Consider the following 12138-nt stretch of genomic DNA (forward strand, 5'->3'; position numbering starts at 1 on the left):
GTTGCCATTAGGTCTCTTTTCCCTCTTCATTAGCCTTTTTTCCCATCCCAGGTGCATTGTCATTCAAATAGTCCTTCATTTGTTCATTTTAGCCTGGGTTTGTGTGGGGTGAAGGTTTCTTGCATTCCCAAAGGTTCTCATCCTTACAGAGTTGTAGGGCTGAATGTAGTGTGCTGTGGCTGACTTTCTTTGTAATTTTCTGTACTTCAAGTGCAGTCATCTGTGTATGAGAGGTAATTGTGACTGTAAAGGAGTAATCCATGAACGTAAAGGGATGAACTTTGGAGAGGCAGAATCCTAAAGGCCAGTGGAGGGGATTTTATGGAGGACCTCCACATTTAATAAACGCAGAGATAGGTGTCCCAAGCCCATCTAGTTATGAGATGAGCTGCAACGTCTTCATGTTCCACAAAGTCTGAAGCTGACCTGTGGTTTCACTTACGGTATTTGGGACAATCACAGTAAACCAGGCTGTCATTTGCTGTAGATGGAGTGGATTAGATTTTCTCAATGCCTGCATTAAAGTAAGGTTTGGCTATTCCCCACTTTACAGGTACATGTTATACATGTATAGAACCAATGATCAAACTGTGAATACCATCTCACAACAGTAAAGTATGAATAATGCAAATAGTAAAATATAATTGTCTATGATAGACAACCATCTTTTAAAGAGAGAACCCAAATCTGACTGCTATTTCAGCAATTAAATTTCTGCCAAGAGTTTAACGAATACTCCTGATGATGATCTGTCAGTGCCCTGTGGTGTTAACAAATTACTGCATGGTAAAACTTCCCCACATTATTGCTTCTTTGTCCCTACCTGCCCTTCTACAATGCTCTTGTGAGCCAGTATAGTTGTTTCAGCCTTGCTCACAGCTATGAGTGAAAGTATTTAGTTTGCCTTTGGGCAATATGTACTGTTCCACTTAATAAATTTAATTCTTCCTCTTATTCATGTTTTATTTGCTTGCTAAATTTTGTCTCACATAATCGCCTTTAGGGATGGTCCAAAAAGTCAACACATTTTTGTGGTCATGCAATTTTTCCTTATTTCCCAACAAACATAGTATTTCATATTAGACTAATGGCTACTTTTAAGTAATAAGCATAAAATTGATTGTATATATGCAATCTGTGGCTATTTAAAACTACAGTATTTCTGTCTGATTTTGATATTTGTTATCACAAAGCAGGTTTTATTTTCACCTTGTGATTGTCCCATATTGCTGCCTTTTTTTGTTTCTTTATGTAGCTCAGTAGTACACTATCCTCTTCTAAATGCTAAATCCTTCTCTTTCTTGAGCATGAGTAAAGGTTTGGTTGTTGCAGCGCCTCTACTGGAAAGAGCATTCAAAGTGGCTTATGCAGCAAATAAACACCATTTCATTTGGAATCTCCCGCAAATTATAGTTTACCCGCAAAAGCACACAAAGTACTAGACATTCTTATTTTCACTGAAAAACAGTTTCCCTCAAAATTAAGAATATTATTTCTAAGATCTATCCCAAAATGACCTGCTATAATGCTGCTGACAAAAATAGGACCTAATTTTGAAAAGTCCAGAAAATGAGAAAAATAACATTTTCCAGAAAGCCTCCTTGTGTTACAGCAGTCTCTCATGTTTTGACGCTGCTGATGGGATGCCCATTGATTGCAGTCCCTAGTAAGCAGGGTTCAAAGGAGGGTCTCGGTCTTCACAATCATTTCCTCCAAGCAAATCTATACTCAATGCTTCATTTCTCTTGTTAGCAGTTTCTCCAGGCAGTGTTGAAATGATCAGCTGAATTTTTACTGAATTCTGCATAAACAAGTAAGAATTATTTAAATTCCTGATAAATTTGCGCTTTTAACAGGAAACAGTGCTTAGGTCACACAGTATGACGTTTGTGGGGTTTTGAACTATTTTGACTCCTTCTTAAAATGTGTGCCGTCATTTTGCAAAAAAAAAAATCACTCTAATTAAGCTGTTTTTATCTGTGACAATGAAAATACTTTACTTGCCAAGATAAATGTTCTGCATTAGTATAAACACCTCCTGCTTAAGGTCATTAACTGAGGATAATGGCTTCCATTTGGCTAAAAGACGGAGTATCAGAAACAAGTGAACCTGGCACTCTGAGAATCATTAATTTTTAGCATTCTTCACCTACAAACCTGAAAACATTAAAATAGATTAGAGCAGCACATCATCTTGCTGATGGTTTGTAAGACAAGTAAGTTTTGACAATCAAACCCAACTGTTTTCCTAGCTATTTGCTGCACTTCTGAGAAACAGCTCGTTTCTCAAAGAGAAAATGCCAAGTGCCAAGTTGATGCAGAAGTAGAAACAATGAGATTGTGCCATTAAATGCAAAAGCTGTGCTATTACTCAAACCTTTAACCAGCAGAGAACATTCCCCCAAATACTTGGTGCAGCTGTTCTAGTTTTTCTTACACCCCTGGTTTAGAGTTAGAAGATGTTTAGAGAGCAGTCTGCTTCCAGGCTCACCCAGAGTGTCTGGCCAGGGGCCAGAGTCCTCCCCACGTTGCCACAGAAGAAGTGGGCAGGGATGGAAGCCATACATTTTATGCCAGACCATGGCGTGCTCCCCTGGCTGTGCAATAATGTACATTAAACTCCGTGTCTTGGAGGGACTCTTGGGAACTCACTTATGTTCAAATCTTTCAGTCATGTTGGACTCTTGTGTCACATTTTTGCAATAACATAATTTAAGCGTTTATGTCCCCCGCAAGTGACTTTTAACATTGTAGAGAGATAAAAGGAGAGGTTTTAGAGAGGAAAAGAGAGAGCAACAGAGCCACATAGTGGTTTGCCACATTTGCTGTATGGGAATAACCTTGCCAGAATCTGGAAGAAAATTAGTCTGCCTGTAAAGAGAGGCCAGGCTGGTGACTCATCTGCAATAAAAGCAAACAGCTGTACAAAGCCTCTTCCAGCAAGAAGAGTAAGTGGAAGACACTCTTTTCCCCTTGCTCTTGCAAAGGAGGGCCAGTCAGCCTACTCCTATAGGTGTGTTGCCCCGTGGCAGTGGGAATCGACAGGTTGCAGTCCATTGCTTGGATGCCATATAGACTATCCCACTTACACACTGCAGAAAGGGACTATGTGGAGCGCAGGGAAATTAGAAAAGGCGTATGTCAATTATTATATTAATCATAGAATCATAGAATCATTAAGGTTGGAAAAGACCTCAAGGATCATCAAGTCCAACCGTCAACCCAACACCACCTAACTCACTAAACCATGTCCCTAAGCACCACATCTACACGTTTCTTGAACACCTCCAGGGATGGTGACACCACCACTTCCCTGGGCAGCCTGTTCCAATGCCTGATCACTCTTTCAGTGAAGAAATTTTTTCTAATATCTAGCCTAAACCTCCCCTGGCGCAACTGGAGGCCATTTCCTCTTGTCCTATTGCTTGTTACTTTAGAGAAGAGGTCAGCACCCACCTCACTACAACCTCCTGTCAGGTAGTTGTAGAGAGTGATAAGGTCTCCTCTCAGCCTCCTCTTCTCTAGACTAAACAACCCCAGCTCCCTCAGCTGCTCCTCAGAAGACCTGTGCTCCAGACCCTTCACCAGGTTCGTTGCCCTTCTCTGGACCTGCTCCAGCACCTCAGTGTCCTTCTTGTGGTGAGGGGCCCAAAACTGAACACAGTATTCAAGTATTCATGATATTACTGTGTGCTGGGTCTTTCTAGGAGTTCATCTCTAGAGTACTATAGGCAAGCATGCTTCTTCAGCGTTTCCATGTTGTCTCTTCTTACTGCAGAAGTGTTTTGGGTCACTCACCCTGAGACATTAACTTTAAAAAGAAAAAAAAAAAAACTAAACCTTTTTTCTTTCTTTCTTTTTGGTTGTTGCTTCTAATCTGCTGGGGTCCTTTGTATTTTTTCAGCACTGGCTTCGGAAGCTGAGCTGGGTTTGATCTTGGGGTTGAATTTTCTGTTATTTACTGTTACTGTTAAAAAGATCTATGGTTGTAGCTGCTAGAGAAGAGGTAAGAAAGAATGAGCTGTAAAAGTGAAGAGGCATTCATTTTTATTTCTTGGTTCTATTTTGTGCTCCAGGAATTATCAGTTGGCTCTGATATTTCCTGGGAGAATGTGGCATCTTTCATTCCTTGTTCACTGGTTGATACTGAGCTTATGGTAATAGTTACCACATTTCAATGCAATGATAAATCACTGACATACAGAAATGAGCTAAAGACTTCTTCCTACTAATTTCTAGAAACAAGGTTTCTGTATCACCAAAAAAACCCCAAAAAACAAAAAACAAAAACCCCACAACTTTTTAAGCAGTTTCAGCAGGGATCAGGGATGACAAGAACACATGGACTTGAACTACTCCATCACTCCTGCAGATTGTTGGTCGAGTCAAAATTTGAGTGATGGTGACAAGACTTTGTGTGTTTACAAGGATGGCTGTCTTGCCACATAGATAACAGGAAGTTATTCCAGGATCATCATCACTGATGCCTGAACTAATTTCTCACAGGCAGAGCAACATGAATTAGTCTCTCCAGGCCAAAACCAATGAGGCCACTTCTCAGGAGTTAGGATAAGATTCTGAAAATCTTAATTCACATTTTACTGAAACCAGTGGACCAAAACCTAGCCCAAAGGAGGTATGTTATTTTCACCCAAAGCCAGGATTTCTTCCATTGCCCATTACCGTGGTTACGGAGTCAGGCAGTGCCAAAAGCAGTGTTTTTCTAACTGACCTGAGAATAAAACTACCTTGCTCCTGCTGCTCAAAATGGAAATCCCATTGACTATGAATATTTAATTTGTTACTGCAAATGCGTTGTTAGTCAAACTTCTCAAATGGAGAGGGAATTTTTTTTCTAAGGGCTGAACACTTGATCACACATGAATCCATTGAATAATGTAGTAGGTAAAAAGTCCCAGAAAAAAATTAGGTCCCAGAAGAAAATTAAGAATGTTTCTGGACTTCCAGTCCATGAAGTCCCACAAAGTATCTGATCTATTGTAGCCAAGCCTTTCACAGAGCTTGTGCAGAGGATGTGTTCAGGGGAAACCTACTAACCTGCAGGTGCCTTTTGGTGGCCCAGCCTGTGTTTTGAACTGGACTGAAAGAGTGAGACACCACTGTGCTTGGAGAGCTCGGACTTTTTTTTTTTTTTTTTTTTTTTTTCCCCAGAAGTTGTATTTCTCTATCTAGTGGATCATAGATTATGTGAAAAATTTCTGTTCATTGTGTGAAGGAAGGGTCACTGGCTGGTCACTGGTCAGTGTCCATTCATGTGAAGAAGTTTGTTTGACAGCAGTCATTGTGGAAGCACTACAAGGAATTTGTATGTACACTGAGAGCCCTTCTCATCACTCCAGTCTGACAGTGGGATAACTTTCAGTATATGCAGTATGCATCAGTGATTCTTTATGTGTATGTGCATATGTATTATCTCAGGAAGCATTACGGTTCAACTGTATTTCCATTCTTCGGTGACTGGTTTGCAAAGTGTTGCTGTAAACATGGAGTTCCCAATGTGTGAGAAACAGGGGAAACAACTGAAAAAGGAAAGATAGGTTTTAACTTGAAATTATGTGATTTATCTTGTCATCATTTTTCCTTCCAGTCTCCTAAATCAGCTTTTATTAGTGCTGCAAAAAAGGCAAGATTGAAGTCCAATCCTGTCAAAGTGCGCTTCTCAGAAGAAGTAATTATCAATGGCCAGGTTTCGGTGAGTATTCAGCTATTTAACCTCAGGAAGGACTGATCGTTTCATCCAAAGGTATGCCTCAAGGATGGAAAGTGAGGGAATTATATGGTAGGAACACCAGTGATAGGCTTGAAAAGGGAAGGGATTTTCTGTTTCTGAAGTTTTCAAAAGTTCCATTTTTAAAGCCCATTGGCCCCATAATATTGTGAAAAATTTGTCCCTTCTTAAAATAAAATTAAAATGCTAGTGAATGCATTTTGTGGTGATAGCACCTCTATGTCTTTCTTTATAGTCTTGATAATGCTTGCTTGTTGTTTGGGTTTTTTTAGGGCAATTTTGTAACGTAAAAAACCATAAACTCAAGAGAAGTAGCATGTCAGGAAAACCGATTAATGTTACCTTACAGACCTCTTCAGAATTTGTTTTATCAATTTGAACTTGTTGTTTCTGGCCCTCAGGCAAAGTCAGCTTCCCTTTGCAAGGCGCTGAACTCCACCTTAAATGTGAACTCCCAGCTCATTTTCATAATTTACCAGAACATTGTTCCACACTGATGTCTTTATCCAACTCTCTTCTAAACATAAATTGATACTGCATTTTGTCAAAAGCAATTTTTGCTTTTTTTTTAAAGCCTTGCTTTCCTTCCTTTTTCCTGTTTATTGTACTATCCTTGTTACGAATTGTTGCAATTAAGTAGTGATATTATATGTTACTCTTCTTAAATGATGACAGGTATTAGCATTTAATATTCAGCTATAAAGAGAATGTAAAACATCTTGATTGTAATTCTTACTGATTAATCTGCAGTTCCCATTTTGTAGATTGAAGACACTAAATAGTTCACTATATTCAGAGAAACAGTAATCTGTTTTTCTGTTTTCTTTAAAATGTTTCAACTTTAGAGGTAGCATTTATTGTCAGAGAGGTAGTATTTAGGGTGAGAAAATACTCCAAGACAGACATAAAATGTATGTGAACAGCTGTATTTTTCCAGGAAAGAGACCTGTAGAGTGCAGCTGTACTGAGCACGGCTAGACACTTGCAGGACATTGCTAATTCTGCTTTCAGTTTGAGCCAACACACTTCTTTTCAGCTGTTGCCTTTCTGTCTGAATGATGTCCTTTACAGAACAACGTGTAGATTTCCTTTGTTACATGTTGTAATCTGATTCACTAATTTGCTTGGCAGGAAACAGTTAAGGACAATTCACTTCTTTTCATGCCAAATGTTCTGAAGGTGTATCTTGAAAATGGACAAACCAAATCTTTCCGGTTTGACTGCAGCACTTCAATAAAGGTAGGCTAGATATACCTTGGTATGCAATGCTAAGAATGCCAGTTAGCTCTTTTCAAGACCCTCAGTAATTATAATTTACTTGGAATGCTTTAAGAACAAAATTACTAGTGTATGCAGTTGGGGCTGGACTCATAGTTCGGAAATAATGAGGTTTTGGTGTATGTTTCTGCTGCTAAAATGTATTGTATTGTCAATGAAGAAGAAATAGAAGTGAGCATTTTAATGTTCCTGGTACACAATTACAATTGCTTGGTCCTATCATTTTGATACGCTGCCAAAAACTAGCATGATTTGTCAGCAAAAGTCAGGAGCTAAGTAGATTGAGATGTTGGTTGCTAATTGAATATCATCTAGCTTGTCATCCAGTGAACTTGGGATGGGATATTGTAAGGTTGTGCTGGTGACAAATTGCTCATCTCAGTGTAATGCCCTCTGTGCTTTCCATAACACATTTCACTTAGAGGAATAAAGAGGTGAAGCCCTGGCACACAACTGAGGCTGCTGGGGAGTGTCTGTGACACTGTTCCACGTAGGTGCCTAAACCAAAGGTGTTGTCAGTGTCTGTCCATGAGTGCCATGGAATAGCGTAGTAAGCAGCATGACTAGCACAGTTGGACACACTCCTAGTCTCTCAAGTGTTTTTGTTTGAATGAGCTGGTTTTAGCACAGATTGCTTACCAAATTGAGTTCGCTGCATGGTAGTGCGCATGCTTGGGGCACTGACACGAGAGATGCATGGGTGGTAATGATCAGTGAAGGCTGAGGATGCAATTTTCAGCTGCACTACCAGCTTTTGCTGGCTTTAAGGGATTGTAAAGCTGTGCATATTTGAAGAAAGGCTGCTTTTCTGCTCACTGTGATTTAGCAGTATGCTCAATCAGCTAGAACAGCTAGGAGAGTGATTTACTAAGGTAAACAAGAGGAAACTTACTCCATTCTGAAGGCAAAACAGATGTTGAAGGTACAGTTAAAAATATCTGTTTATAGTTCATATATATGTAACTTAGGCATAAATTGAGTGCAGGTAACGGATGCAAGCTTCCACTCTACAGCCATGGGATACTGAATCCACTCTACAGCCATGGGATACTGAATTATTTCAGTCCATTTGGGAATTTGGTTGGGTGAAGAATTAGGAGACATGCTTCATGTAGATAGGGAGGCCTCCATACTCTTCTAAGAATGAAAACAACTAACCTGTTCCAGGATATTTTGCCTCTGAAGACCAGTCTTTGGCTGTCACATTACATTGAAAAGTAGTTCTGTCATGGGTGTGTTGTGTACTGTAAAACCATATATCTAATCTGAAGTCATTTGCAAAGTTTCCCGTGTAGGCTCAGCGACCTGGCTGTATTGATGTTGAAAGCCTGCTTTGACTTTAGTCATTCTGACTTTTTGTAGGAATAATTTCCTTTGCATCTAATTCAGGCAATTATATATTCCGTAGCCTCCGTAGCTATATATTACATATTCTTGCATGTATGTGTCTGTACATTCTTCATTGTGGACAGGTGGGTGATGATTGCTGCTTCTTTTCTTAAACTGAGGTGAAGTAGACATGCCACAGGTGAGCCAAGGCTAGCAGAGGTTTTTTCCACCCCTAGCAGTCCAGTAACTCACCACATAACAACAAGGATGCAACCAGTGCCTTACCTGCAGTCCTCGCTTTCCTTATTGCTGGGAGGCAGCACCTGGGCTCATTCTAAGTTATCAGACAAGAGGATAGATTAGCAAAAAAACTGATTTAGTAACTGAGTGCCTATGTGCATTAGCATCGTGTTTTAAAAGGTCCAAGACAGCTAACAGTGAGCAATGCCATTATTACCCGCTCTTAAAAATTTGCTTTTAATATTGTGTCTCTTCGTGTTACTGTTATGCCCCTTGTCTTTGAGCATAGTTTAGGATTATAAATAAAAGCAGATTTAATGTGTAAGCGATAAATTCCCCATTAGCCAGAATAGTATAATATTAACCTCCATGATTTAGAATGGTTGCATGCAATCCATTAATACTGTTTTATATTCTTTACATTGTGCAGAGTTGTTCCTATCCTCCTACATACATTTTTCGTCCTTCCACCAAATTGGTGTTAATTTTCCATAAACACACTGTAATTGATCAGTAATCTTCTTAAATTATGTTAAAACACTTGGATTACCGTTTGTCGTGATCTCCTTAGTCAGTCTTATCCATCTGGATACTTCATGTATATCTAAAATCTTTCGGATGGATAGAAATGTTTTAATCTTTTCACCAACATAATGTGAAACTGTTTTTAAATGATGGATTATGCATTTATTTTTCCAAGTACATTCACTAAAGTGAAAGATACATTGCCAGATGATACTAATACTCTGCACATATTTACAGGGCATTATATGAAAGTAAACTAGGGATTGGTTGAATGGTTTTGTGAGGAGGTTTGTTTAGCTGTTAATTTAGAACCAATTGTTCTTGAACTGATTACTCTTACACATAACCCTTTGTGAAAAAAACCTAATAAAAGTATCTAAAAATGGGGTTTATACGATAAATTAACATGGTCTCTGAATTTAGAGCTTCTGTTCTGCACAGGTATGATCATCGTTGACTTTTCTGGTCTAGTGGTTGGCGGCCCTGCATATGGCGGGGGGGGTTGAAACTAGATGATCACTATGGTCCTTTTCAACCCAGGCCATTCTATGATTCTATGATTCTGTTTTCTGTCAGCATTTAAAACTCAAGAATATCTGTTAAACACAAGTATCAAGAAGTGGTCTTTAAAAAAAGCCTCCTTGCCATAAGAACAAATAAAGGCCATTCGTTCAGGTTTTTTGCTGAACATACACATTTGGTTTGTACTGCTGGGTGGCCCTGCCCCAAAAGGAAGTGAAGAGCAGCAAGATCATCTCTGCTTTGCTGACGGAGATGTTTTATTTGCAGGGAGACAGAGACGTATGATTTAAGGGCCACAGAAGTATAGTTTGCATGTTAAACTGCACAGAAAGTTGTCCATTCATAGCAAGCCCATGTATATATTTTTCATGTGCATGTCTGATACCATCTCAGGGATGTTCAAAATGAAGGCACTGATTTTTCACTGGGTAAATGTGTGTGATGTCCTGTATGCTTGTGCGGAACAGGCACGAAACACAGCTGTCCTCCCATTTAACAGTCGGGTTTCCACCCTGTGCTGTGTACATGCAGGGTGCCTGGCAGTGAACGACCGATTCCCAAGCGCTTCATTAATTTAAGCACATTTTATAAATCCTTTGTTAATTAGGACGTCATCTTAACACTCCAAGAAAAGCTTTCCATCAAGTGTATTGAACACTTTTCCCTGATGCTGGAGCAGAGGGTTGAAGGATCTGGAACGAAACTCCTTTTGCTACATGAACAGGAGACTCTAACTCAGGTTTGTTTGTGTAATTATATGTGAAAACAGATATTAATGAGACTGGTTAATCAGTAAATTATCCATCTTTGTAGTTACTCAAGTGAGGTAACTGCAAGATATATAGTTTGATAGTCTATCAAATAGCACAAGTATTTAGATGTGGTTGTAAGAATCATGTTCTCACAGAGAACAATTATTTTTCTCTTATATAGGCATCATATTTCATTGCTTCATAGGGCCATTAGAAGGTATCAAAAAGCTCATTTAAGTTGGACTGAAATCTGGAAAATACGTATGAAAGTGGTTTTTTATACCGTATGTGGCCCAGCTAATAAAGGTTCTCAATAGCTGGAAAATCCATGGTAACAGTTCTGAGGACCACAGTCTGCCCAGATTCCTTTAGAAACCTTATTTTGATCTTTGATTCCTATCTGATTATACAGATCTGTATCTGAGTGACAAGGAATAATACTCTCTCTGATGAAGCCAAATTTGGCTTGTTTACGCAGTGATACATTATGTCACTTCTGTGATAATGAATTGTGACCCAGAAAATGCTGATGTGACTTTCTTCCTTAGATCAGGGAGGTGTGACTAGAGGTCAAGTAGCTTCACAGTTCCCAGCAGAGGACCCTGATTTTAGCTGCTTATTATTTTGCCAAACTATTTAGCCTGAAATTTTCCATGGTATTTCTGTGTTTCAGGAAAACATTAGTATTAGATTTCACCTAAATATGAAAAAAAAAAAAAAAAAAAAAGATTCTTAGATAAGATGGGGAAAAAACATTTAATTTAGATGCCAGAATTCCCTTGGTCATATAACTAGAGCCTGTGTAGTGGTATGAAGGAGCTTAGTCTACCAGCCGACAATCTTTTTAGCATTTTCTAACCTTTAAGCACTTGACTTTGCTATGTTAACATTCTTTTCTTGTGGGTATAAGCTACCCAGTGAATGCACAACATCCAGAAGCACTCAGTACCAGCTCTCCTGATGTAGTTGTCTCTCGTGGAAGTAAATGGTAAAATTCCCTTTGAAATCAGAAGGATCATAAAAAACCAACACAGTGAACTTTTGAAAACCCCATCCTGAGCTTTTATTTCTACATACAGAGTATGCCTAGATACTTAGGAATGAGGCCAGAGACAATGTAACATAAGCATGCATTTTGAAAATTGTTAGGGGAAGACAGAGACTTCACTGAAGATTTTTAAAAGTGTAGTTTTATAAATTAAAGATGTTGATCATAAAGTACACGAGCTCTCTAACTGCATTAGACTAACTAAATAAACTACATAAACTACATTAATTCTAAGGCTTTCTTCTCTGAAGTTCCTGTAATATCAGCAATACTTTGATTTTCCATTATGATGTTGCTGCTGACCATGACTTACAATGGTGTTACTGGATTGTTAACCATTCATCCAATTATTCATTAGCTGTGAAGTGGTCACCTGTGAATATACTCAGATTACAGTGTTACATGCTTAACAAAGTTTTGCTGACCAAGAGGCCAAGAAGTCTTGTTCATTTTTTAATGTATTGGGAGAGATTTGTCTGGGTCAGAAGTCATGGGGTAGATCTGTTAATCCAGCACAACCCAGGAAAAAGACCTAATTTCTCACAAATTGCCTAATGGATTAAAACAAGAGAGAGAAAGTGAGAATAATAGCTGCCAAGCTGTGCTTCACCTGTGTTCTCAATCAGTTGAAGAAATAAAATGTGACCTCTCCCCAGAAACCTTCTAGCCCTTCTAGTTTATGAGTATTTTGGTCC

The 12138-nt window shown here is 38.9% G+C and overlaps 1 protein-coding gene across 1 annotated transcript in view; it reads left to right on the forward strand.

Annotated features, from left to right (window-relative positions):
- Positions 1-3982: 3982 nt before the first annotated feature.
- The window catches only part of LOC104463449 (FERM and PDZ domain-containing protein 4-like), a gene marked incomplete at its 3' end in the record, with an annotated part of 13684 nt that continues 5528 nt past the window's right edge, over positions 3983-12138 (forward strand). Inside the window, exons 1-5 of the mRNA XM_010075796.1 lie at positions 3983-4006; positions 4077-4157; positions 5609-5713; positions 6881-6988; positions 10251-10382. Coding sequence (XP_010074098.1) covers positions 3983-4006; positions 4077-4157; positions 5609-5713; positions 6881-6988; positions 10251-10382 — 450 coding nt within the window. The remainder of the gene's footprint in view (positions 4007-4076; positions 4158-5608; positions 5714-6880; positions 6989-10250; positions 10383-12138) is intronic.

The sequence above is a fragment of the Pterocles gutturalis genome, unplaced genomic scaffold (assembly GCF_000699245.1).
Source record: "Pterocles gutturalis isolate BGI_N339 unplaced genomic scaffold, ASM69924v1 scaffold51917, whole genome shotgun sequence".
Taxonomy (NCBI): domain Eukaryota; kingdom Metazoa; phylum Chordata; class Aves; order Pterocliformes; family Pteroclidae; genus Pterocles; species Pterocles gutturalis.